The 26,568-nt window shown below is 34.7% G+C and overlaps 1 protein-coding gene across 1 annotated transcript in view; it reads right to left on the bottom strand.

Moving 5' to 3' along the window:
* Positions 1–26,568, bottom strand: part of LOC150077008 (MAP/microtubule affinity-regulating kinase 3-like) — a 392,997-nt gene that overhangs the window by 237,968 nt on the left and 128,461 nt on the right. The window contains 3 exon segments of the mRNA XM_090386570.1: positions 6,057–6,192; positions 12,059–12,115; positions 26,265–26,335. Of these exon segments, the coding sequence (XP_090242696.1) occupies positions 6,057–6,192; positions 12,059–12,115; positions 26,265–26,335 (264 nt within the window).

Here is a 26,568-nt window from a genome sequence, read left to right as displayed (position 1 = left end):
AACAATGGGCCCAACACCAAACCCTGGGAACTCTACTAATAACACTAGTCCATGAAGAGCAGTGTCCATTGATTACCACTCTCTGCCTTCTCCCACTCAACCATCCCTTTTTGGGATGGTTGAGTGGAAACATTATCGAATAAACACATTGTGTTTATTCAATAATGTGTAAAAAAAAAAAAAAAAAAAAAAAACACTACTTTAGTAACTAAAGTAGCTGTTTTTTTTAATAACTAAAGTAGTTGTTAAAAAACAAAAACAACAACTACAACTCGAATAAACACATTAACTGTGTTCATTTGATAAAGTAGGTAAAACTGTTTCTTATTAGCCTCCAAAATTGCTTAAAATCAAGGGTTGTAATGAGAAGGAATTCTGATGCTACTGTCACTCTTAATTACACCGCTATTTCATATTCCTTTCTGTATTTTTGTAGGAGTATAATTAACATTAGAAGTCTTTTTACTAAGGCTACAAATTAAGTTTACAAAATTGCAAACATAACCATACAGTGTAATGTATAACACAATTTGGTAGCACAGTGTATAACATAACTTGGTAGTGTAACATATAATGTAATGTTGCATCATCTCTGAATGGTGTAGTGTTATTATTGTACTTATGCATCTCTTAGTTCAGTGTTGTATTCAAATTAAGTTTAACAAGAAATCATGCCTCAGATTAGAGCAACAAAGCAAAGAATTCATGGAGTGAGAATGCTATGGCTCAGGGAACTGAAGAGGGCAGTTCTACAAATCATGGCTTTATAAAATGTATTATTTGCTAAATGTTTGCAGAGTTATCTGGAACAGAACATGGTACAGCCTGAGGGAATGTCTGTGTGTGTGTTGAGTGTAGAGTGTAAGGAAATTAAGTGCAAAAATTGGCTTTCTGATGGGAGGTTTACGACAGCTTGAAGAGAGGATTGATACCTCCCAAAGGAAAATAAAATGGAAGACCCATCAAGCTTTCAACTATCCATGTCAACACCAGTGCCTACACACATGCATACATCACACAATACAGCAAAAATCCAATTGCAGTACTAGTCCTACAAGAGGCAGCAATTGTTGGTGACTCTACTGCTAGGGAAATGGGAAATATTTTGTGCAAAAAGAACCAAAAAATGTCTGCAGGGGCAAAAGTTAATGATATTGTTGAGTAGTTATCTTTTAAGGGCACAAAAAGAATGTTGTACATGTTGGCACTGACAATGTTAAGACTAGGAGAGCTGAGGATGTATTTAAAAATTCAAATGAGGATTAAAAGAAGAGAGAGTACATAAGGAGAGCCATGTCAACCAATTTGGCCATGGAGAAAGTGTGTGCAAGGCTCATGGGATAGAATTTGTCTCAGCCTGTCTGTGATTGTTAACAGGAGAGACTGTTTTCACAGGGAGGGGAGATACCTAAATAGAATGGCTGCAAGAGTATTTGCTGATCTTATTGAGCAACATTAGGTAGGTAAGAAAACTGCTACCTTGGGGGGGGGATGATACACAGACTAACAGATTAATAGCAGCCACAGGCAGAGGTGTAAGAAATTCTTGCATTGATTCTATTAGAATATGCAGCAGCCTGGAAAGCAAGGTGTCAGGGATTACAAAGACTGCTGGAAGTCCTCATGGAACAAACAAATACATGGGTTGTGTTAGGGTTACTAAGAGTGAAAACAGAGGCACATATACTTGTACAGTAATACTAGGAGTACAGTAAATAAATTTAAGGACCCTGAAATATCAGTTATCAAAATACAGACATTGTATAGAAACATGGTACCACTCAGACATAGGGAATGCTGAATCTGAAAATGGAGAATACATTTACAGAAAAGAGAACAACATAAGACTAATGCAGTGTACAGTGTAGCGTGGTTGAGATAAGTGGCCAGTGTAATTTTCAGTCAGTTTGATGTGACGTAAGCACTGGAAAAACAAAAATGAAGGTAGCAGTAGGTTACAGGCCAAATAACGTTGGCAGACAGACAAATAGAGTAAGCCAGCAAATCAGAATATCATATAATGGAGGACACTAACTTCCCAGATATTGATTGGTCAGTCAATCGTACAATAGTAGAAAGAACCTTCCTGGATTGAATGAATGACTGTTTTCTACATTAGCATTAACAAAAAAAAAAAAAATAATTCTCCTGATCTGATTATCAGAAGTGATAATTCATATATTATGAGTCTGCAGATAAAAGAACTATTAGATGACAGTGATTACAGTGTATTGATGTGGGATTTACTTAAAGATATAACTACAGTCAAGGGTAAAGGAAAGGGAATTTTGCTTTTATAAAGGTGATTATAATGTTCTCAGACAGACTTAAATTCTTTTCAGTGGAACAAATAAAACCTTACCAACTGCAAATCCTAAATGAAAACCAAAAGACACTACCAAGCTTTTCAAACCAAATAGGAGATTGAGATATTGTTCAAGTTTAGACCTAAATGGATGACAGATGAACTGATGGTGATGACACTAGTGACAGAGAAGTAAATGCATATGATAATAATAAATTATCAAGGAATACTGAAACATACAATAAGTATAAACTAGTCAACAATCAAGTCATGAAGGAGGATTAGGTGGGCTAATGCAGATTACAAGAAGTCTTTTGCTAGGAATGTAAAGAAAAGCAGCAAAGAGCTCTTTGCTAATGTTAACACTAGAAAAAAAGGAATGAATCAACATTGGTCCACTAGATATGAATAGCATAACTACTGTTGATCCTATTCTGGTTGCTGACAAATTGAATAAATATTTTGCATCTGCATTCACATATGAAGAAGTGTTTATGGATAGGAAAACCAGAAGTAAACAAACTTATAAATGGGATCTAAATGATTTTGTAAACTGAGAGGAAAAGCGGAAGAGAAACTGTTGAGGCTAAAGGTAAAAAAAGCACTTAGGCTGATCAAATCTATTCAATCATATCAAAAGCAGCAGCAAAAGAGTAAGTAAATTTAGTCATAATTACAAGAGTACTCTAGGATTCAGCAGAGGTCCCTATGAATTGGATATGTGCAAATGTCCCCTATTCATAAAAAAGAAGCATCAAAGAGTGAAGTGAGTAATTATGGGCCTGTAAGCTTGACCTCTGTTCCAGGTAAAATAATGGAGTCAGTAATCAAAGAAGTAATGCAGTTATATGGCAATTGCAGGACAAATTCGTTCAGGCAAGATCTTGTCTGAGCAGTCTGACTGACTCCTATGACGTAGTAACAAAGGAAATGGATGCAAGAAGTAATTTTGCTATCATATACTTATATATCAGGAAAAGCTTTTGATGCTGCACAACATGAAAAACTGCTATAAAAACTGGACAGTGTGGCATTAGGAGAAAGTTACTGCTATGGATAAAGGGATGATTGATTGAATGATTTGGTTTTTAATGGCGCATTGGCAGCTAAGGGGATAAAGGGATGGCTGAGTGTCAGAAGGCACTGCTCATTTTGGACTAAAATGATATTAGTAGGGTCTCTCAGAGTTCAGTGCTGGGACTCTCATTGTTCTCTATATTTATTAATGATATCAATGAAGATATATCAAGTTTAATGCATTTACAGCTGCCTACATCTGAGAGGGTCTATCCAATGTGTTGTGATTTTCAGAATGTTAAGGGGCTACTTTAATGTTGCTTCTCAATATTTCAAAAATTTCATGAATTTGTTAAGGAGCAATCTTGTCTGACCAATCTAATTGCATACTGTAATGCACTAACAAAGGTACTGAATGCAAAAAAAAAAAAAACACCATATACTTAGATTTCAGAAAAGCTTTTGATACTGCTGCACATAATAGATTGCTGTACAAAATGGAGCAGTGTGGCACTAAGGGAAGTTACTGCTGTAGATAAAGGGATGGTTGAGTTGGAGAAGACAGAGCAGTTATCAATGATCATTGCTATTCTTGGAGTAATGTTATTAATGAAGTTCCCAGATTTAGATTCTGGGCCTACTGTATCTATATTTATTAATGATACTGATGAAGGCAAGTCATGCTAAGTCAAAGTTTTCAGATGACAGGAAGGTTAGTATGGCATTTAAATTAGTGTTCAGGGTATGCTACTGCAACAAGATCAAGAAAAATTAGACTCTCTGAGAAGTGGAAAATGAAGTTTAATACTGACAAATGCAAAGTGCTACATGTGGTAAGCAGTGATCCCAGATTAACTTACTAATTGTGTGGTACCACACTTGGGTTAGTGGAGAATGAAAAAGACCTGGGGTAATTGCACAGTCAGATATGGAGTAATTTTTCTCTGACAGTGTAGACAGGCTGCCAGGACAGTTCACAGGGTTTTGTCAATGATATACGGGAATTTTGCCAACAAAATTCCTACAAATCCTACATTAGCTACATTATAACTTTAAATTTCTCTCATTTAGTGCTTTCATTTATGAGAAAGGAATGAAATGTAACGAATCGTAGAACAGCTAGTGAATGACTGTGACGGCCTATAGAAATTTTCTTGATTATTACAGTTGATCAGCTCATCAGTTCATGGAATAGAGCAGGGTGAAAAGCAGATGACTCAAGGTCCATCATTTGGCTTCCCACTTTGTACTAACACTATGGAAGAGAAAGCCTAATGGCAACCTTGAATGCCTGCTGTTTTTCTCTCTGCTATAGTTATGTCGGCAAAAATGAAAATTAATTATTAGTGATCTTTGTTACTTCACGCAAGAAATTGAATTTTTTTCACAGTACATTATCTCTTCTTAGGATTTATTCCGTTATTACAATAGTTCTCCTCAACCTAACATCGAAAAGCCATTCCTTTATTCTTTTTTTTTTTCCATTTTCTTCTATCTTCCCAATCTCTGTCCACCAGTCCTCTTCTATTCATAGCTGCTCTCACACCCTCTATCCATGTCCTTCTTGATCTTCCTCTCTTTTTCCTTCTCCATGGCATTCATACCATGGCTCCTCTGGGCAATCTGTTATCCTCCATTCTCTTCACATGACCAAACCTCTCCAATCTTTTATCCTCTATTTTATCAATGATGTTTTTTTGGACGTTCATTGTGTTCCTTATCACGTCATTTCTAACTTTTTCAGTCCTAGACTTTCTTGCTGATCTTCGCCAAAAATCCATTGCCAAAAGGAAGACATATAAACTGATTAAGATTGCCTCATTGTAATAATTATTTGTCAAGAAGAATGGTTAATTTTTTTTCTCATAGAAAGTATTTTTTTCTCTGAAGCGCATCCATTGATATTTTGACATTCGCTGTGACTGTATTTTTTCATATTTAACAAATTGAACTATTATTTATATTTTAACCACTAGTATTATCTTTTAGTGAGGACTCAAAGTCCCTCACCTGGCTTCCCACTTCATTAGTACAAAATGGGAAGCCAAATATATTAAGTTCAGTTATTAGTGCTTAATATTCACTGAAATTTCTTCAAAACTGTTCTACTACCGGGCATCTCTCTAAAATAAAGAAAATCTGGCATGTCTTGATCCCTGAGGATGCTGGATTTTAAAGAGTCTACCTGTGATAACTCAAAATTTTTATGGGAGGGAATAAAATTACCAAATTTCTATTGGTCTAATTTCAATGAAATTTGAGAAAGCTCAACAAACCTTTTTGAAAGACCCAAATATAAAATTTCACCAAAATCTGTCCACTGGGAGTCAAACTGTTAGATGCAAATAGAATGATGGACATAGACACATTTGCAAACATGCCTAAAAATCAGTAAGTAGTGTTAAAATTTTTAAATAGCATTCTGGTACAATTCAACTGGAAAACATTATAGCTATTCCATTTGCTAACCACATTAGAATATATCTTTTCATTTCCTTTAAAATACCTCTAATTTCTTGGGTTCAGCACAGTATTCTAAATTTGTGTTTCCATACCATTTCCTCCACATATCTCTTTTGCAACTTCTAAAGTCATGTTAGTATCAGGAATATCATTTAAAAAAAAAAAAATGTGTGTGTGTGTGTGTAATAATAATCAAATATGTATACGTAAAGGCTAATTTGGCATTCAAATACTAATAAAATCACAGTGAATATTTTAAAAATAAATGTACCTTGAAAGAGTTCTGGAGCAGCATATGGAGGACTCCCACAAAAGGTATCCAACTTTTGACCAGGTACAAATTCATTGCTAAAGCCAAAGTCTGCTATTTTAATATTCATTTCCCCATCCAATAATAAATTTTCTGCCTGTATATGGGGAAAAAAAAAAAAAAGAGAGAAATGAAATGATACAAAATAAAATTAAAGAAAAGAAATGAAACACTATTAACAAACATTATATTGTATAATAAGATAAATAAGATTATATATCACATACATAGAATACTTAAAATATATGAAGAAACAACAGGAGAAGAACAAGCAGGATTTAGAAAAGGCAGATCAACAATACACCAAATATTCGCACTAAACATCATCGCAGAAAAATATTGGAATAAGAAGAAACCTCTTTATCTTGCTTCATCGATTTCAACAGGCTTTTAACTCTGTAAACAGAGAAAATTTAACAAAGCAACTACAAAAAATCCCACTTGATCAAGAAATAATCATGTTTGTAAACAATTTCTATAAAAATAGAAGGGCAATAGTAAATTCAACAACCTTAAAAAGAGAGAAATTTGAAATAGAGAAAGGAGTCATGCAGGGATGCCCTTTATCTTCATATCTATTTAATATCTACCTAGAAGAACTAATGAAGTCAACTGAAGAAAAAAGAGGCACAATAATAAATGGAAAAAATACAAACTACATAAAATATGCAGATTATATTGTGATTTTAACAGAAACCAAAGAACATCTAAAAGAAATATTAACAAACATCAATAAAGCAAGCAACAATTATGGAATTAATATTAATATAAGTAAAACCAAAGTAATGCAAATCGTAAAAAACATAGAAGACATAAATATAAACATTCAAAATCAACAAACAGAACAAGTACAAAAATTTGTATACCTGAAAAAGTAAAAAAAGTAAAGTGCAGCCATTATCAACCTACTGCAGGATGGAAGCCTCCTCAACAATTCATGCTGAGGGAAATGGACCATAATCTGCCACACTGGTCCAGTGCGGGTCGGCAGATCGACCGTATTCAGCAGTCAGGGGCTTGAACCCCAGTCTACTCAAAGAGCATGTGCAACTGCACTCCCGCTCCTGCCCACTCGGCTACGGTTTTGTATACCTGAGCTCTCTAATAACTGGAAACCTAAGTAATGTTGACCAAATTAATCACAGACTGAACATTGGATGGACAAAGATGAACAAACTCAAAAACATAAAAAGACAATAAAATCTCAAATAGTCTAAAAATTAAACTATGTGAAACTGTCATCATACCCACAGCAACTTATGGATGAATAAATAAGAAAGAAAGGCAAAAAATAATGGCATTTGAAATGAGATATCTAAGGAAAATCAATAAAACAAATTGGAGAGAACATAAAACTAATGAACAAGTAAGACAAGATCTAAATTTTGAATGCAGCACAACAGAGCAGATCTAAAAAAGACAACTTCAGTGGTTTGGACATGTGAACTGGAGACCAGCAGGAAAACCCAAAAGAAAATGGCTCCAATGCCTAAAGGAAAACACAGGCTTTCAGAGCTATCAACAAATGAAAGATTCAAGAGACTGACAACAATGGAGGTCAATATCTAAATAGGGACTCAACCCATGCCAAACAGAAGAGTAAAATGATGATGACGACATGTCATTAGAAACAACAGCCCACAAAACAAAAAAATATTCCAACCAAATGTACAGCAAATCTAGGGGTAATATGCAGGCAAAAAAACGGAAGCTGAAACTTTATGGAAAGTTATGACAGAAACTTTTTTCTTTTTTACAACTAAACTTCTCTAGTTAAAAAATGATGGAAATCAAAAGTGAATATCAATTTCACACTGATAGAATTCTAACAGATTTAATTATAAAAGTTTTACTGTTTTTGGTGTACATATCTATAAGGAGGGGGGTGGGGGGGGAGAGAGAGAGAGAGAGAGAGAGAGAGAGAGAGAGAGAGAGAGAGAGAGAGAGAGAGAGAGAGAGAGAGAGAGAGAGAGAGAGAGAGAGCGCGCATCAAGATCTCAGGATATCATCTGTTGCACTGCTATTGCTAATTACACTATGTGAGCCAAATGGCTAGGTTCATGTTATTTTAGAACATGACAGCTGAAAGTTGTAGGCAGAGAATGCCTAGCATCCAAGTAAAGATGCAAAATTTTACCTTGGTTGTGTGGATTTTTTTTTTCTATACAAATAATTCTATTTATAGAAAAGATTAACCAGGCGGCTGCTTGAAAGTAAATAATACACACAACTATATACTAAGATAAATAACATGTAAAAATAAATAAATAAAAAAAACTGAACAATTCAATTTGAAAGCGGAACTATGTGATATAATTTTTGGTGAAATTCTAATGTGTGATGCTGCTAAATGCTACAGCAAGTTCATTTCTTCAGTCCAGTGACTTGCACCTTTACACCCACCCATCCATCAGTTTTGCAGCTCAGAGTTTGTTTTCTGTCCCTAAAACTTTAGCAGCAAAGAAAGTTTTGGTGATTTGAGTGAGTTTCAGTCAAAAGAAATTCTTCAATAAATAAATATGAATTATTTAAACTGCTACAAGTGTGTTCAAAGAGAAGTGATTGTAAGAAAGAAATGATTGTAAAAATTCTGTTATTTTTTGCTCTCAATGATACATTATTCTGAAAAAATATATAAACAAATAAAATAAAAGTGATTCTAATCACTTATTTTTGCAGAGGAGTATTCAACAAAGACTTTTAAAAAATTATCAAGTAAATTCTGTTATTTTTCATCGTTTTTTTTTTTTTTTTTTTTTTAATGCTCTGTTATCCTTTTGGGCCATTAGTCAAAATTGGTTGCTGTGGCAATGCAAAATATTAGCCACTGGCATTTTGGTTGAAATCACCTCTGTTTGGAATGTCAGGAAATTTTTTTTCCAATGACACAAGGGAAAATGCTGCATAAAGGAACAAAAGTTAAAAGCTAAGGTTCCTCTTATATTATTGGTAAAAATTAGAGACCAACTGTCATCACTTTATCATTGCTTATGAGTACAGTATATTTAAAAAATTTGCCCTAAAACATGGCTGCAATATGTACAGAAAGAGAACCAGCTGCAACAGTAAGACTAGGCCACACTTGACTTTCTCACATAAAACAGTTCTGATGGAAATTAAAAAGTGATATACTGCTTGGAAAGTTTTTAACAATGGTTTCACTTAAAGAAACAAATGTCAGAAGATATCCTCTTATGCCACGGGTAAAAAATTTTAAGCATTGCTTTGTCATTGCAAAAGTGGGCTGCAAAAAATGCTGTGAAACATGTAATATGTAAGGAGAACCAGCTCTGATGGCAGATAAAATTCAGTTCCATTTGGTAATTTATACATTTTTTAAAAATAGTAATGCTTTCAGCATACAAATTTGATGTCATTTATCAAATATACATACTAGCCTACAAAATTAAATGAAAAAATAGCAATATGAATGAACATTAGCATAAGCTTTAAGAACATGAATCTAAAATAGAATAGCAAAGCTTAAAAAATGATTGAACTTCTCTTAACCATGTGGGTTAATTCACGAGGTTGAGAAAATTAAAATGTGAGAAATTACAAACTTAGTATCTAAATTACATAGAGAAGAGAAAAAAAACTGCACTTTTCTCCCAGTGAGTTAAATGCTAAGTTTTTAATTTCTTGCATTTTAATTTTCTCCACTTCATGAACTAATCCACATGAATAGGTGATAAGTTTTGCCAATTCAGTTCTATTTTAGATAAAAAAAAAAATAACAAATTTTCATTATAGCCCATTCAATATCATTATAACAATGTTTGCTTATAGTTGTTTTCAGCAGTCTTTTTGAATTAGACAAACAATTCACAAGTTGTGGGACCCAATTCAGAATTCAAATTTCATTGTAGGCAATATTTTGAGTAATCATTAATAAAATATATATAAACCCCTAAAATGCTGGTTAGGAAATGGTAGTGACTTCAAAATGGATTGCATTTTTATTAATACAATACTGAATTAATGAGGATATATGAGGGTGGTTCAATAAAGAATCGCCCTGACCTAGCTAAAGAGGTGCTAGCCTGTTGATTCTTGGCACAGGTTTTAGTCCTTCTCTACATAGTCATCGTGCAGATTTACACATTTTTCCCATTGATGGATGAGGCTACGGATACAGTTTTTGTAGAAGTGGTGAGGTTGGTCCTTGAACCATGACTCTGTTGCAGAAATGAGTGTCTCATCATCAGGGAAGTGGGTCCCCCGAAAAAATGATTTGAGGGAAGGAAACAAGAAGAAGTCCGATGGTGCAAAATTGGGTGAGTAGGCTGGATGGGGCAGTATTTCATATCCACAAGTGGCCACTTGGGTTGTTGCAATTTCAGAAGTGTGAACTGGGGCATTGTCTTGAAGCATTCTCACCTCTTTGGACAGCATGCCACGCCTAATGTTTTGATTTTCTCCTGTAATTTTGTGAGTAGGTTGGCATAATAGGCACTGTAATTGTTCTACCTTTCAGCAGGTAATCAGTCATTATTACGCCTTTCTCATCCCAAAACACTGTCAGCAAGACTTTTTCTGCTGATGCTTGGACCCTTGCCTTCTTGGGGGGGGGACACCATGATGTCGCCATTCATGGACTGCTTTTTACTTTCAGGGTCGAAATGGTGTATCCAACTTTCATCCTGAGTGATTAGACGAGAGAAAAAGTCTTCCTCATTCTTTTGGCACAGGGCTAACAACTCTTGTGATTTCTGTTGTCGATCAGCCTTCTGGAAACCATTCAATAATCAGGGAATCCATCTTACACTCAATTTCCATAAATGGAGTTGGTCATGAAGGACTGTTTCAACACAGCCCACACTAATCTTCACCTCCTGGGATAATTCACACACAGATATCCGGCGATCTTCCATGATTAATGACTTCGCTTTTCTGATCATGCTGTCATCGATGGCTGAATGCGGATGACCTGGAATGGGCTCAGATTCTACCGATGTCCGACCACACCTAAACTGTCTATGCCAGTGCTTCACGATCCCATAGGATGAGGCTTCATCCTTATATACAGCAGTCATCTCCTCGTGGATTTCTTTAGGAGATTTCCCCTTCAAGAACAGATACCAGATTACAGCTCTGGCTTCAACTTTGTCCACAATGCTACTTCATCATTGAAGACATAAGTTCTGTAAGAGAAAAACAAATTAAGACACAGGGCTGAAATTTTACACTTTTAGTACAGAGATATGTGAAAGTAGGTGAGGGCGATTCTTTATTGAACCACCCTCGTACTGTACACAGTTAAAACAGTCATTCATTTAAAAGTACTTCAGGGATATAAGTTATAAAAAAAAAATGGTGGAGTCTCCTTTTAGTGACCATTTGTTTAAAAGATATCAGTAATACAGGTTGACCTGTGAAAATGGTGTCATCTTTAATGTGAGCATAAGCCTCAGCCTTGATAGACTTCTGGCCACCATTAGTGGAGTAATCAATGCATACTTAAAGATGGCAACTTAATACAGATACAAATGATTTTCAAATTAATATGCAAATAAATAAATGTGTTAGAAATAAATGTTTCTTAGGTTTTAATATTTGTCAATATGGAGAAAATAAATGCCTCCATAAAATCCCAAAATAATATAACTCCATAAATTTTAAAGATTATTTATACTTTTTAACAAGTTTACAATATATAGTCATATTAGATATAGGAATCATTCAGTCAAATTGTATTCCTGAAATCACATAAATTTCTAGTTCTAAATAATATTTGTGTGGTTTTGAAAATTCTTAAAAAAAAAAAAAAAAAAGTTCTAGTGATAGATTTATTCATGGTAATTCTAAATGACTTGAATAATTCAAAAAAAGTTCCTAAAAATACAACCCTGCAAAAATGTGTATCTCAATGCTTATGTAACAGAGAATGACTGTAATAGCAGTTTAAAAATCATACTAATAAAAAAATTTGGGAAAGTTATCTTTCTATACTTAAAACTTACTTTTAAGTCTCTATGTATAATCCTCTTCTGATGGCAATACTGTACAGCTGAAACAATCTAAAAATAAAGTCTGGTATTATATATTTAATTCAAAAACTATTTCGAACTTAAAATTTAGAAAATTGAATAAATATGCTGTTTATACTCCAGAACAGTCATGTGGTGTCCATGGATTCAAATAATTACCATGCGTGAATCCATACTGATGCTAACTACTACATTCAGTTTTAAATATTGATACCATATTTTGCTCCAGGCCATAAATAATCACAATAAATATTCTATTAGGCATTTGTGATAGACTATGCCAATATAAAATTAATCATTTTATATTTATATATTTTTATACTACTACATGCATACTGATCACTACAGAAACCAAGGGCCCACTGCATAATTTTATTCTCCCATCTTAATGGCCAGATAAAGTCATTGCATATTGACCATATGCAACAATAGAATCTATGAACATATTTGTTACCACAATTAATGATTATACAATATATATATATGTTACCTCAATACTAGTGCATACCACAGTTTCACATGGCTACTGTGCCATAACTGATATTTCTTTCAGGAATTCTATCCCAGTTTTTACACAATACTTTACAATCATTCCATATATTATTTTCTATTCCAACTCTTTTCTTTTCTATATTTAATGATAACATGCATGTGTATGAATAGCTGTCTACTTTTGACTTTTGAAAAGATGGAGATCGGGTATTTGTATGCAAAAGTAAAACATGTTTTTTGCCAAAACAGGCAAAGAATAGGAACCTATTTGTTTGCAAAACAGCTCCTTTTCTCCAAAAATCAGTAGGAAAAAAAAGAGATATTTCAGAAAAATCAGAAGGGTTTCAGAAAACCTGCCAACCTTTGTATCATCTGCAATCTTTGACACTAAGCCTGATATACCTTCCACTAATAACATTAGTCCACGAAGAGCAGCACCTACTGATTACCACCCTCTGTCTTCTCCCACTCAACCATCCTTTTATCCATTGTAGCAACTTACCCTTAATACCATTCTGCTCCAATTTGTACAATAGTCTTCCATGCGCAACAGTGTCAAAAGCTTTCCTGAAATCCAAATATATGATATCAAAATTATTTTTTGCATCCAGTTCCTTTGTAACCACATCATAATATCTTATCAAATTTGTCAGACAAGACTTTCCCTTAACAAACCCATGCTGTGTCTGAATTATTGCTGCAGTCTTGTCTAGATGATCCTGCAATGCATCTTTAACCAGTGACTCCATTATTTTACCCGGAACAGAAGTTAAACTAACTGGAATGATTCAAAATCGGTCTTACCTTGTATAGCCTGTCAGCAGATTGTAACGAATTATCTGCAAAATGAAAATATTGTAATATCAACTGGAATCTATTTCGATTCATAAATGATTGCCAAAACATAACATTGTAGAATGCACTTGTAATCCGGTAATGCTCTATTGAAGCAAAAGAACAAGGACCCATTTGTAACAAAGGTCCAAGAAACATTTTTATTTCTGAGATGTCAGTGTCCTTCCATCTTGACGATCCAGCATATTTTTGCAATTGTCCATGTTTTTCAATTTCTTGCAAAGCATACATTATTAGTCCAACAAACTAATTTATAAGAAATTCTTCCGAAAAATATAGGTCTATCAATTTTTGTACACTAAGTTCTGTTGTGTCCATTTTCAAACCAACATTCTCTTCAAAAATAAACTGTGGAGGATCTTGTGCTATTTCGTTCCACAAATTATTGTCATTATTTGATGTACTTGCCTGCAGAGAATTAGGATTATCTTCAGGCTGGGAGCTGGTTTAATCTTCGCTATCCTCACTTGAATTGTTAGAAGGTTCGTAATTGTCGCTGTCGGAACCAGAACCGTATGGCTCATCAAAAATCTCTTCAAATTCTGAGTCACTCATATTAGCATAGAGCTGAAGCTCTTCTTCGGTCAGTGGTCTCTTCTTATCCATGTTTTACGTTTTTTTTTTTTTTTTTTTTTGTAAATAAAAAAATAAAAAATAAAACCACGTTTACTAAATTACTAAATATAAATATTACTAAATCACAAATTACTAAATACAACGTACATCGCACAGTCTGTATCACTACTACGGATTTACGCAGAGCGCTGACTCATATACAGCAAATTTGCAGGTAACAATAAACTAAGATGATATTATTCCAGGGATATGATATATGCATTGCACTATGTATTTATTTTATGGCTAATTTAACAATAACAGCAAATTATTCCCAGGTGTTTATCATAGTCATATTCCTTAATGCATTTAAGAAAAAAATTCTGATTTTATTGCAATTCAACTATATTTTGTAAACAGAAAAAGGAGAACAATGGCATTTTTGTAAAAATACAGAGAAACTTTATGAAACCAACTGCAGTACAAGAGTGAGATGGGGGGGGGGGGGGCAACCAAGTCATGTATGTATGTACGCATGCATGCATATGTAAATGCATTCTTTTAAATGTTCTACAATGTACCTTAGTAATTGGGTTCCTTCATTTTGTAATTATCTCGATTAATCATAAAATGTTAGTAAAATTCCATTGCTAATTGCTCATTTTTGCTAATTTTGTTAGTAAAAAATATATATATATATATATATATATATATATATATATATATATATTATGTAAGGTAAGGTAAAAGTTAGGCAAAAAAGATAAAAATAAATAAATAAATAAGGCTATGTAGCTATCATTAGAGGCAGCAAATGCACATCCTCCACATGATGCCTAATTATATCTGATAATTAAAATAAATATGATATTTAAAATAAAAACATCAGCCAGTAGTACGGCAATAATGCAGAGCGAAACAAACGTAAAATAATATAAAATAAACAAACAGGGAAGGGAAAGTAGTGGTAGTAGGACAAAAGGTAGTCGATAATCCCCTATATAATTTAGTCAATTAAGTCATTAAACCCAATTAATAAAACATGATGTAAATTTAAAATAATGCCAATTATACATAATTTAGCGGAACTCCCTCGAAGGTACCATTTCCAAAAGACGTGAAATATCACCAAAAAAAGGGTTAAAGAAACTACCAAAAAAACTAAAATATCAAAATAATAGACTGACCATCATGCCCCATATCGACAGAGGACCACGAGGCCAATAATCGTCATGGAATCGCTGCATTTCAATCGTCATACAAATCCTCGCAAAGGCGGAAATATCGAAGAACCAAACCACACCTCCATTCTCCGATAGATCAACCAATGCAAAGGATTTGCACGGTGGTGGTCCTTATGCAGCGAAAAATAATCTATAGAACAGACAGCACTCTAGATCAGAGTCACACCACTGACATAATGCAAGCTTAACCAGCTTATATAATAGAAAGGAAAGAAATAGATGGCGGCACAGGCGCTGCTTATTTAGCATATCAACCCACTACTACCATTAATTTATATTATGTGAGGTAAAAGTTAGGCAAAAAAAATAATAATCTATAGATTATTTTTCGCTGCATAAGGACCACCGCCGTGCAAATCCTTTGCATTGGTTGATCTATCGGAGAATGGAGGTGTGGTTTGGTTCTTCGATATTTCCGCCTTTGCGAGGATTTGTATGACGATTGAAATGCAGCGATTCCATGACCATTATTGGCCTCGTGGTCCTCTGTCGATATGGGGCATGATGGTCAGTCTATTATTTTGATATTTTAGTTTTTTTGGTAGTTTCTTTAACCCTTTTTTTGGTGATATTTCACGTCTTTTGGAAATGGTACCTTCGAGGGGGTTCCGCTAAATTATGTATAATTGGCATTATTTTAAATTTACATCATGTTTTATTAATTGGGTTTAATGACTTAATTGACTAAATTATATAGGGGATTATCGACTACCTTTTGTCCTACTACCGCTACTTTCCCTTCCCTGTTTGTTTATTTTATATTATTTTACGTTTTGTTTCGCTCTGCATTATTGCCGTACTACTGGCTGATGTTTTTATTTTAAATATCATATTTATTTTAATTATCAGATATATATATATATTTATTTATTTATTTTCGTGAACCTCTTAAATAATAACATGTCCAAAGAGAGGCTCTAAAATTAATTTTTTTGTTATTTAATAGTCAATAAATTTCAATAAGTTTCTTTGATAAACTAATACAAATTCCAAAGGGAGGAGGGAACGAATTGCTACAGTCAAATTTTAACCATATTAAAAACTAACTGCCTACCTCACTTTTATGTTTCCATTTCCATATTTTTCAAAACATCAGCACCTTTTCAATGCAGTCAATAAATTTAACAACAGCAAAATTTGAAATTTTCAGATTTAAATTTATTATTCTCGAAAATTAATATAAATTAAGAACAAAACCAAAATACATCTCAGCTCAATCAAACATAACTCAATTTTTGCACCTTATACTGATTTTAGAATGATAATATATTTACATCCGAAAATGTATACTTAGATTCCTTTTATAGGAAGACAGCAAAGGAATCCTTTATCCCACAATCCACTTTAAAATCTCGTCCTTTATGTAAACCTTGGTTTTCCAATAAATGTGCTAAGGCTGTTCAGAGAAGAATGTTGCATATCGTAATTGGCTTCTTTCCAATTTGATTTTATTGGTGCAAAAACGACTACGGTTATACTGTGCCAAGAAAACTGTTTCCAATTCTTTAGTTTCATTTTCTGCCTACACCAAAGTTTGCAACAATTGCAAAGCAGTTATTAATCAGTCCAAACTAGATTTTGAACAGGCTAAGAGTAGGAAACTTGCTTCTTGCCTTAATGGTTGCTGAGCATTCTGGTCTCTTGCCAAAGCTACTGGTCACAACTTTTGCCCATCGCTGCACCCACCTCAGTCAAAACCAGATGGTTCTGTTGTCACTTCGGCCAAGGATAAAGCTGACCTGTTAGCATCCCATTTTTCTTCCAAACACCTCCCACCATTCCCAACACGCTCCATTCAATGCCTCCTGTGGTCTTCCGTCAAAAGGGTGTCAGAAGGATTTTGATGAATCTTGATGCTAAAAAAGCTACAGGTCCTGATGGTATTTCTCCACTTGTTCTCAAAACCTGTGCTCCTGAACTTACTCCTGTTCTTTGCCACCTTTTTTCACTTTCTTATTCCAAACGTGTTTTTTCTTCTGCTTGGAAATTTGCTCATATCCAGCCAGTTCCTAAAAAGGGTGACAAATCCCTCCTCTCCAATTATCGTCCCATTGCAATTACTTCTACTCTTTCTACTAAAGTAATGGAAAAATCAATTAACTGGCAACTCTTAAACTACCTAGAAACCTTCTGTCTGATCAATGATCGCCGGTATGGATTCCATCAGTATCGATCCACTGGTGATATTCTGGCTTATGTTACCCATTTATGGACAAATTCAATGGAAAAGCTCAGTGAAACACAAGCAGTTGCTTTTGACATCTCAAAGGCTTTCGATCTTGTTTGGCTAAAGGTCTTCTAAACAAGCGTCCAGCTTATAGTTTGCCAACTTTTTTTGTAATTGATTATCCAGTTTTCTCTCTGATCACTCACTGAGAGTGATGGTAGATGGCTCTCTGTCTTCTAACTTCTCCACCAATGCTGGTGTCCCCCAAGGTTCAGTTCATTGCTCCACTCTTTTCCTCTTGTATATTAATGACCTTCTTCCATTGATTGGAAATCTTATCCATAGTTTTTCCGATGATAGTACATTGCATTCCACTTTCCATTTTGAGAAACCTTGCCCTGCTCAATCATCTTCAACTTCTCGAATACCTGCTACCAATTCCTTAAATGCCAATCTCCAGGTAATTCTCCAGTGGGGCAAAGACAACTTAGTTGATTTCAATCCTTCTAAAAGTCAGTCTTGTCTTATATTTCACAAAAAAGGATTCTTCTGCTCCTATGCTTATCTTTGGTGACACTCTGATTTCTAGGCAAGTTGATATATCTCTTTTGGGGATTATCCTGACTTCTAATCTCTCTTGGCACAAGCACATTACAAATATTGCTTCCTCTGCATCTAAAAAACTTGGTTTTCTCTTTCACTCTTGGCGTTACTTTTCTTCCAAACAGCTGTTCACTCTGTACAAATTGCAAATCTGCCCTACCATGGAATATTGTTCCCACATCTGGGGCGGTGCCCCCAAAACCTCTCTCAGGCTTCTAGATTCCATTCAGAAAAGGGCAGTTAGGTTAATTAATGACTCATCTCTAACTGATGTCTCTCCATTCGCTGTCTCATAGACGTATTGTTTCTGCTGCATGCCTTTTCTACAGATACTTAAGTGGACACTGTTCTTCTGGATTGGCTTCTATAATTCCCGCTCTCTCTCTCTTTCAAAACAGTCCGAGCACATGCCACCACCAGCAAACATCCATTTACTGTCCAACTTCAAACTCACAGAACCAACTTTTCATCTTCCTCGTTTATTCATTCAACTGCCGTTTTCTGGAACAACCTTCCTTCATATGTAATTCCTGAAAATTACAGTCTATAGAAGTTCAAGTCTAATGTCAACAAATATCTTTCATCTTCTCAACCTCCAACCCAAGCACAGTACTATATGAATAGGACAATATGAAACTGACACTTGATATTGATAAGGTGCATGTTTATGCGTCTTTCTTTCATCTTCTAAACCTGCAACCCAAGCACGGTACTAAGTACTACAGGTTCTAATACCTCTCGTGTTTGGGGTTTTCATAAAAAAAAAAAAAAAAGACCAGTAATATAGTTTGAAATATTTAAAAAGTTAAAGAATTTATTTTGCACTGTCTAAAAAGAAATTTACTAATTTAGAACTTGGAAAAAAGGAATCTGTAGTAAGAATGGTAAATATAACAATAGTCTGCAATCAAGTCACAAAGGTGGTTAGGCAAGCTAAGCTAGATTATGAGAAGTCTTTGGTAAGGATGTGATTTTGTGATAATTGAGAGTAAATTGGAAGAGAAATTGTTGAGGCTAAACTAAAAAAGGGCATCTAAGGTGGATGGGATCTATCCAATTATATTAAGGGAGACAGCAAAGGAAGTAAGCAAACCCTTAGCTATAATTATGAGAGTGTCTTTGGATTCAACAGAGGTCCCTGTAGGCTGGAGTTATGCAGAGGTCCTTATGGACTGGAGATGTGCAAATGTATCTCTAATTCAGAAAGGGGGATCAAAGGGTGATATGATTAATTATGGACCTGTTGGCTTAACTTCTGTTCCAGATAAAATAATGGAGTCACTGGTTAAAGAAGTAATGTTGCTGTTGTTAGCTTTTTTAACAAACAAGCTAGATATGCCTATCCAGAGATTGCCTGTGAGGCAAGCCAGTTTGTGAATAAGCTATAATAATTCAGAATTTATGATATAACTGGATCTGTTTTAAATAGCTGAAAAGATAAGTAATATATGTATCATTTCCTATAAAATGTTTTAACATCAATGGCTCCTGTAAGTTCCTTAGAGACTGCAGATTTGTTGTGCAGGCATTGTGCAGTCAACAAGGATGTGTTTAACTGATAACATGTATATTGCAACATTTGCCAAGTACTGAGGAGGATTCTCACCCATTAGTAGATACAGGTGAGTGAGATGTATATGGCCCAGATCACCACAGTTATAGTTGCTATTTGATCTGATAAAGTTTGTTAGTTGTTTGTGCCTGCCAGACTTGAAACCATCTTCACAAGTTCTTTGTATTATCACTCTAAAATCAGTATAAGGTACAAAAATTGAGTTATGTTTGATTGGGCTGAGTTAGATGTTTGACAGCGTTGTCTTCTGCTACCTCATTTCCTTGGGTACAAAAGATGTTCTGGAATCCAGCAGAATATTACTGTCTGGATTTTTGTTCTAAAAATCTGTAAATAAGCTTGAATTTGTTGCATTTTAGGATGTGCAGAAGAGGAACTGTTTTTTTAAGGCTGATACCACACTCAGAGAGTTAGTATATATATTAAGATCTGAGAAGTGATAAGTTATTAACATGTTCTAAAGCTAGTTTAATGGCATATAGTTCAACAGTATGTATGTATGCTACATTCTATCAGTAAGGAGACAGCATTGTACAATGCATGAGATGCTGCTGCTGCACCCACAGCACTTTTTTTTTGAGCCATCAGTATAAATTTGATAACAATGAAAATGATCAGTTGAATGAGCTGCTTTTTGTTGATGGATGTTGCAGGTAGCTAATGAATTTTTTCCCCCATGTTCAAAGCAGACATAGTAGGAAGGTTTTTTAGTGACCAGAGTGGATCTGATAGATCTATTTCTTGGCAAACGTTGCCAAAATAAATATTCCAAGTGTTTATCAGACCTTGTGATCTAATTCCAGTCAGTCAGTCTGTTTAGCTTACTTTCATAAAACTGTACCAACAGCAGATCAAGAAGGTATTTATGGGCATGATGTAATAGTAAACTGAATTTTAGCTGCACAGCTGTGCAGTAGTGTTTTCCTCCTGAGATGTTGTAGGGTTCACTTGCTTCTATATAAAGGTTTCGTGCTGGAAAAGTTCAAAAAGCTCCCAAAGCAATTCTCATTCTCAGTGTACTGTGTTGGATGGTGTTCAATTGTATAAGAATGCTCTTTCTAGCAAAATCCTATACAGGAGCTCCAATTATCTGAACAGGACTTGATTAGTGCACAATTTAGATGTAGCAATCAGCACCTCATGTTGTTACAGAAATACTCTTAAGAATGTTTAATTTTTTTAAACACAAGGTATGTAAATGGGCAACGTGTGCTTCAGATGTGACTTTGCTATCTAGGATTGGCCTAGAAATTGGGCAGAATTGGTTATTAGGGTTAGTTGATTTTTTTAACCTTAATTCTGGTTCAGGATGCATGCTGTGATTTTTACAGAAGTATATAACAGTGGATTCCTGTTCCGAAAGGCGATAACCATTACATGTCATCCAATATGTTATTTCGTTTATCGACAACTGACATCTTTGGTATGCATAATCTGAGAAGGACTCGAGATTATGAGATTGTCTGTATACAAATAAGCTTCAACAGTATTTGGGATATCTTATAACATCTTATTTATGCAAATAGAAAACAAAGTAGCACTCTTGCACAAAAAAACAAAGTAGCACAAAGTAAACCTTGTGGTATGGTTTCTTCTTGAATGTATGATTGAGACAGTACATTTTTCTATCATACTTGGAAGGTTCTGAGAATCAAAAAAAACTTTGTTGGAGGCAAGGTAATTGGCTCCCTTACTCCAAAGGAGTGAAGGTCTTGTAGGATGCCAAATCCCGTTATGTCAAAAGCTTTTTCAACATCAAGACTTACCATAACTAAATGTTTCTTTTCAAAATGTGTGTTACAGATGTTTGACTCTGCTTTTATCACCATATAGAGTGTAAATCAATTTTGCATAAATCCATACACTATTTCCATTCATTCGATTTTTAGTTTCTAGCAAGTCATGAGTCACTTATGTACCAGTTTTTCCTAAGCAACTGGTAAGTGATATTGGTCAATAATTCTGTAGGGCTGAATGAACTTTTCCTGGTTTGGAAAGAGTTAAGACAAAGGAATGTTGCCATGACTGTGGATATGAATTTTCCAATAGCATCTCATTATAAAAAATCAGCAGCAAATATAAGGCTATTACATTTTAATGTTTTAACATAAAATTATATATTCTCTCTGGACCTGTTGCATTGTTGGATGTCCTAGGTAAAGCCTCTTTAAGTTCAGTTATTGTGAAAGGTTGTTATGATCAAGAGATAAGTTAGTTTATTTTATATTGCACAGCTATCTTTTTTTTGATATGTTGGAAAGACTGGTCATATGCAGTTACTGCTAATACCTTATAGAATGTCTCAGCAAGGGCATCTGCTATCTCCAGAGGGGAAGATATGTCCATTCCAGCTAAAAACTGGGGAGGATATCAGTGATATTTAAATTAAAAAATTAAAATTAAATTTTCTGTTTATACTCCGGGACAACCAAACGGTCAGAGGAGTTCAAAAGATAGACAGAATATAAGAAACAGCACTGTATTCAGCAGTCACGGGCTTGAACCCCAGTCACTCAAGGCACATGTACTTATACACCCACACTCCTGACCATTTGGCTACGGCAGCCATAGATTTTGCCATTTAACTGTTTGATTTTTTCCAAATTAAGCTGATATCTGCGTCTTTAGTAATAGTAGATGCAAAGTGCATCCAAGAATCTTTTTTTGTAGTTTGTCTAATTTACCTAGCTTTTGCTTCAGTCTTTTATAATTAATGAGGTTTGCTATTCTAGGGTGCTTGTGAAATAAGTCCTATGATTCATTTCTTTCTTGTTTTGCTTTACTGCAAGATTCAGTCCACCAGTGGCTGATAGATTTCCTTTTCCCTAAATCTTCATGCAGAATTTAATAACTTGTTTCCTTATTCATATCCAACCCATCGGTCATCATTCTGAGGGTCAAAAAACAATCTCTTGCCACAATTTTCTAAACACCCACTTCTTGTGTCATCACATATCCTCATCCCATCTTTGAATTGCTTATACCATACAAACACACTGGTACGACCTAACATTTCATCACCATAAACAGTTTTTAACATTTCATATGTTTCTATTGCAGATTTTCTAAGTTTAAAACAAAATTATATTTCATTCATTGCTCCATTGCAAAATCATGACAAGAAATATTAATGTTACAGACGAACTGGCTGTTACTGCAACCTGTCAGCCTACTGGACAATCTCTGTACTACCATCTATTGGAGGAAGTTTGAGCTACAACATACCATTTCGATTTATTTTCAAACTCATTGAACATGACTGCAACAGCACCAGTCAGGGAATTTTAGTGCCACACCTCATAAGAATTTATCTTCCTCAGTTGAAATTTAAAATTTTTTATAGTTTTCGATTTTCCAAAGTCAGCTTTTCGAAACAACCAAAATCCTTTAAATGTATCTAAATAGATACACTTAATCTGGTGTCGAAATTTCTTTTAAGGCTCCAACTTCATTACACTTCATTTACAGGGAAAAAATGATTAACCCTACTTTCTGTAATGTGTTCTTCATGATACTGTCCTTGCATAATATATGGGTAATGACTAAATTGCAAATAGAAAATGCTTAATGTACGGTATGGGTAATGTTATTACCTTTATTTAAAATTCCCTTTCTTTTCCCTTAAAAACTTGTGAATATGGCACTCACAATTTCACAACTAGCAATTAACAACATGAGCTTCTAATGAAGTTGAATTGGCTTACATTAGTTATCACTGCCTAGTGTTATATCTTCAAAAGACAACTGAGCCTTTTAATCATACAATAATCACACAAACTAGTTTCACATAAATTACTTAGTTCACAAAATTTAACAAATAGATCTATGGGCAACTATATATTCCCGTAAGAAAAAATTCTAACAAAACTTTTATTTCAGTTTTTGCTTCAGCCTCAACAAATTTGTGGAGAATTAAAACAAGGCAGTCAGCAACCTTCTGAAAAAAGTACCCTTATTTTCTTCATATGGAAACTTTTAAAAGAATTTTAAAGAGATTGCCTTTATTCTTTTCTCACTCTCAAAGTCCAAGTGTTTCAATATATGAACACTTCTTCTCGCATTCCATTTCTAACAGATGTCAAACACTCTAAGTTATGTACTATGTACTTCACGAACATTAATATACATGATCGCGTGTGCTGCTACACTTCCAAGTATTGGCAGCCATTTTGTTTTCACATAAATGAAGTGTAAGTTACAGAGCTATGAAAGAAACTTATTTTTCAAAAATTAGTGATAGTGGACTAACACAGGTTTACTCAATTTGTGATATATAAAAGTTAACAGTAGTGGATTTAAAAAATATATTGGCAGATAAGCATTTCTTTAACTGAAATTAAACGTACAGGGCTCTTTATAACCTCGTAACTATAATATATGATACACTATACGGTGTGGGCAATTAATAACATGGGCAATGGTTACAGATACAATATTCTCAGGCTATATACTGAATAATAATAGTTAAACCATATCTCAATTAATTTACAATTCTGATCTCTAAATTATGCATAAAGCAAATTTTTAATGTTACCTTGTATTACTGTTCGATATACATGTCAGTGGGGTGCCATTACTGACTTATGTGCTTGGGCAAATATTATTTATTTTTATTTTTTTTAACCTCCAGAAATTGAGGCAAAAAATTAGCATTTAGTTCATGACACTATACAAAATAATACCATTTGGTGTGGGAGTTGGCTCACTCATCTGTTATGCCATATGGTATATTATTATTATTATTATTATTAGCTATATGGTGCAAGGAAGCCAGAGGCTTATGCTGCACCAGCCAAAAAAAAAAATTCCCGAGTTACCCTGAGAGAGAGAGAGAGAGAGAGAGAAAAGTAGAAGGGAATCACCAAGAAAGAGAAGAATGATGATATCCAGCTCAGGACCCTGGGTGTGCCAAGCCCATACTCACAAGATGTGAGCCCCTGGGGTCAATCATCAACATACCTTTAGTTAAATAGCAACCACTTTAATTCAATGAAAATGTGACCTTTACTAATACTGCTACCTATTTTAATTTTTTTTTTTCTCAGAAAAAAAAAATTATTACAATTGAAGACTTAAGTTACACAAGAAAAGTTTGTCATCCTGGATGAAGAGATATGATGACAGGGCTCTACAGGAATTAAAGAATTTAAAGAACACTAAACAAAAAAAAAAAAAAAAAAAAAAAAATTATGTCTGTATAGGCAAGTTTTCACAGGCCAATCTGCTGTTGTGCAGGCAGACTGAAGTAACTCACTAGGGAAAGTCCCCCTGCCTGATAAACAGATTAATTACAATCCTACTTAAAATGCTTTTAAAAATTCTTCAATCTTTGATGGAACTAGAAACTAGATCACTATACAAAGGGTACTAGGAAAGTTTTGCAATACAGCTTTGTTTATTTAATTTTTTCAAAGTAATTTCCTCTACATTCAATACACCTCTCCATCCTCCGAAACCAATCTTTAAACCAGTTCTGCCAAGTTTCACTAGGGAGTACAGCACACTCGTTGTCCCAAGCCAGTAGAAGGTCCTCATCACTGGAAAACCGCCTCCCTTTTAGCTTCATTTTCACATGCGGGAACAGTGCAAAGTCGCAGGGAGCAAGGTCTGGACTGTAGGGAGGGTGCTCAAGCAGTTTCAGTCCTGTCGTGGTCAAATATTCGGTGCAGGCTTTGGCGCGGTGAGCTGCAGCATTATCGTGATGGAGGTACCAGGTGTCCATTCTTGACTTTGGCCGCAGGTTCTTCATAGATCCAATGACTTTAGGCAGGCATTGTTCAGTATACCACTTAGCTGTGACTGTCTTCTGCGTGTCCAAAATGACACATTCCACAATTCCACTCGATTTGAAAAATACAGCTTTCATTTTCTTCTTTACAGATCAGGATTTTCTGACAATTACGGGTGTGTCGTCATCATCATCAAAGACCCAAACTTTGTTTTGAGCCTTGGTCGGCAGATCGTAATAGTACAGCCAAGTCTCGTCACCTGTCACGATGTTGTTCACATACCGAGATTGTCCCTTATCAAACTTTTTTAACATCTCCCGGCACCAAGTCACACGTCGTGTCATCTGCTCTTCAGTCAGTTGATGCGGCACCCAGAGAGAACAAAGTTTCTTCACGTGCAAATGATCTTGCAGAATCGAACGAATTGCTGGTGCATTTAGGCCCAAAGTATCCTCTATCTGTTGGTAGGTCACTCGCCTGTTTTCGTCAAGCATTTTCCTCACAGAAGTAACGTTTTCCTCCGTAACTGACGTTCGTGGCCTTCCCGGCCTCTCAGAATCCTCCAGAGTGAAATTTCCCCTTTGGAATTCTCTATACCACCTGAATATCGTTGTACGATATGGACAATCATCATCTAGTGCAAGAGTCATTTCTTCTAAGCACTGGTCTATGGTTAAACCATGCACAAAATTATACCGCAAAACTGTCCTTATCTCATTTCGTGATCACGATGCCATCGCAAGCACTTTACACTCTCACTACTAATGAATAACTGAGCCCATCGACTTGGCGCGGCGGCTACTATGCACGTATGAACATGTCTCAACATGCAGCAACAAGCAGCTTCCTGTGATTCATTGTTGCGTCATATTGCAAAACTTTCCTTGTACCCTTTGTACTAACTAACAGTTGTGATACAATAAAAAATACATACAACTATGAACTTTATATTACTTTTTACCTGTCTGAACTTTGCTCTGGCTTCTTTCTCCTTCATTCTTCCATGTGCAACTAAATAGTCAAAGACCTCACCTACAAAAAAAAAAAAAAAAGTACAATCATTATTCGAAATGCATGATTGAAACATAGAAACTGCATGACCATCATATTTAACCAATATGGAAGGAAAAATTTGGAATGTATTATATTTTTCTCAAATGATATTAAATGAAATTTGATTACGAACTAAGTATATTTTGAATTAAGTTTTTACAGCAGTCTCATACAAAGCTTTATTCCTAAAGTAGTTCATAATATATATAGTG

This window comes from Mastigoproctus giganteus, chromosome 12 (genome assembly GCF_048544385.1).
Source record: "Mastigoproctus giganteus isolate SK-2022 chromosome 12, ASM4854438v1, whole genome shotgun sequence".
Classification (NCBI taxonomy): Eukaryota; Metazoa; Arthropoda; class Arachnida; order Uropygi; family Thelyphonidae; genus Mastigoproctus; species Mastigoproctus giganteus.
This window is presented reverse-complemented; position numbering and strand designations above follow the sequence as displayed.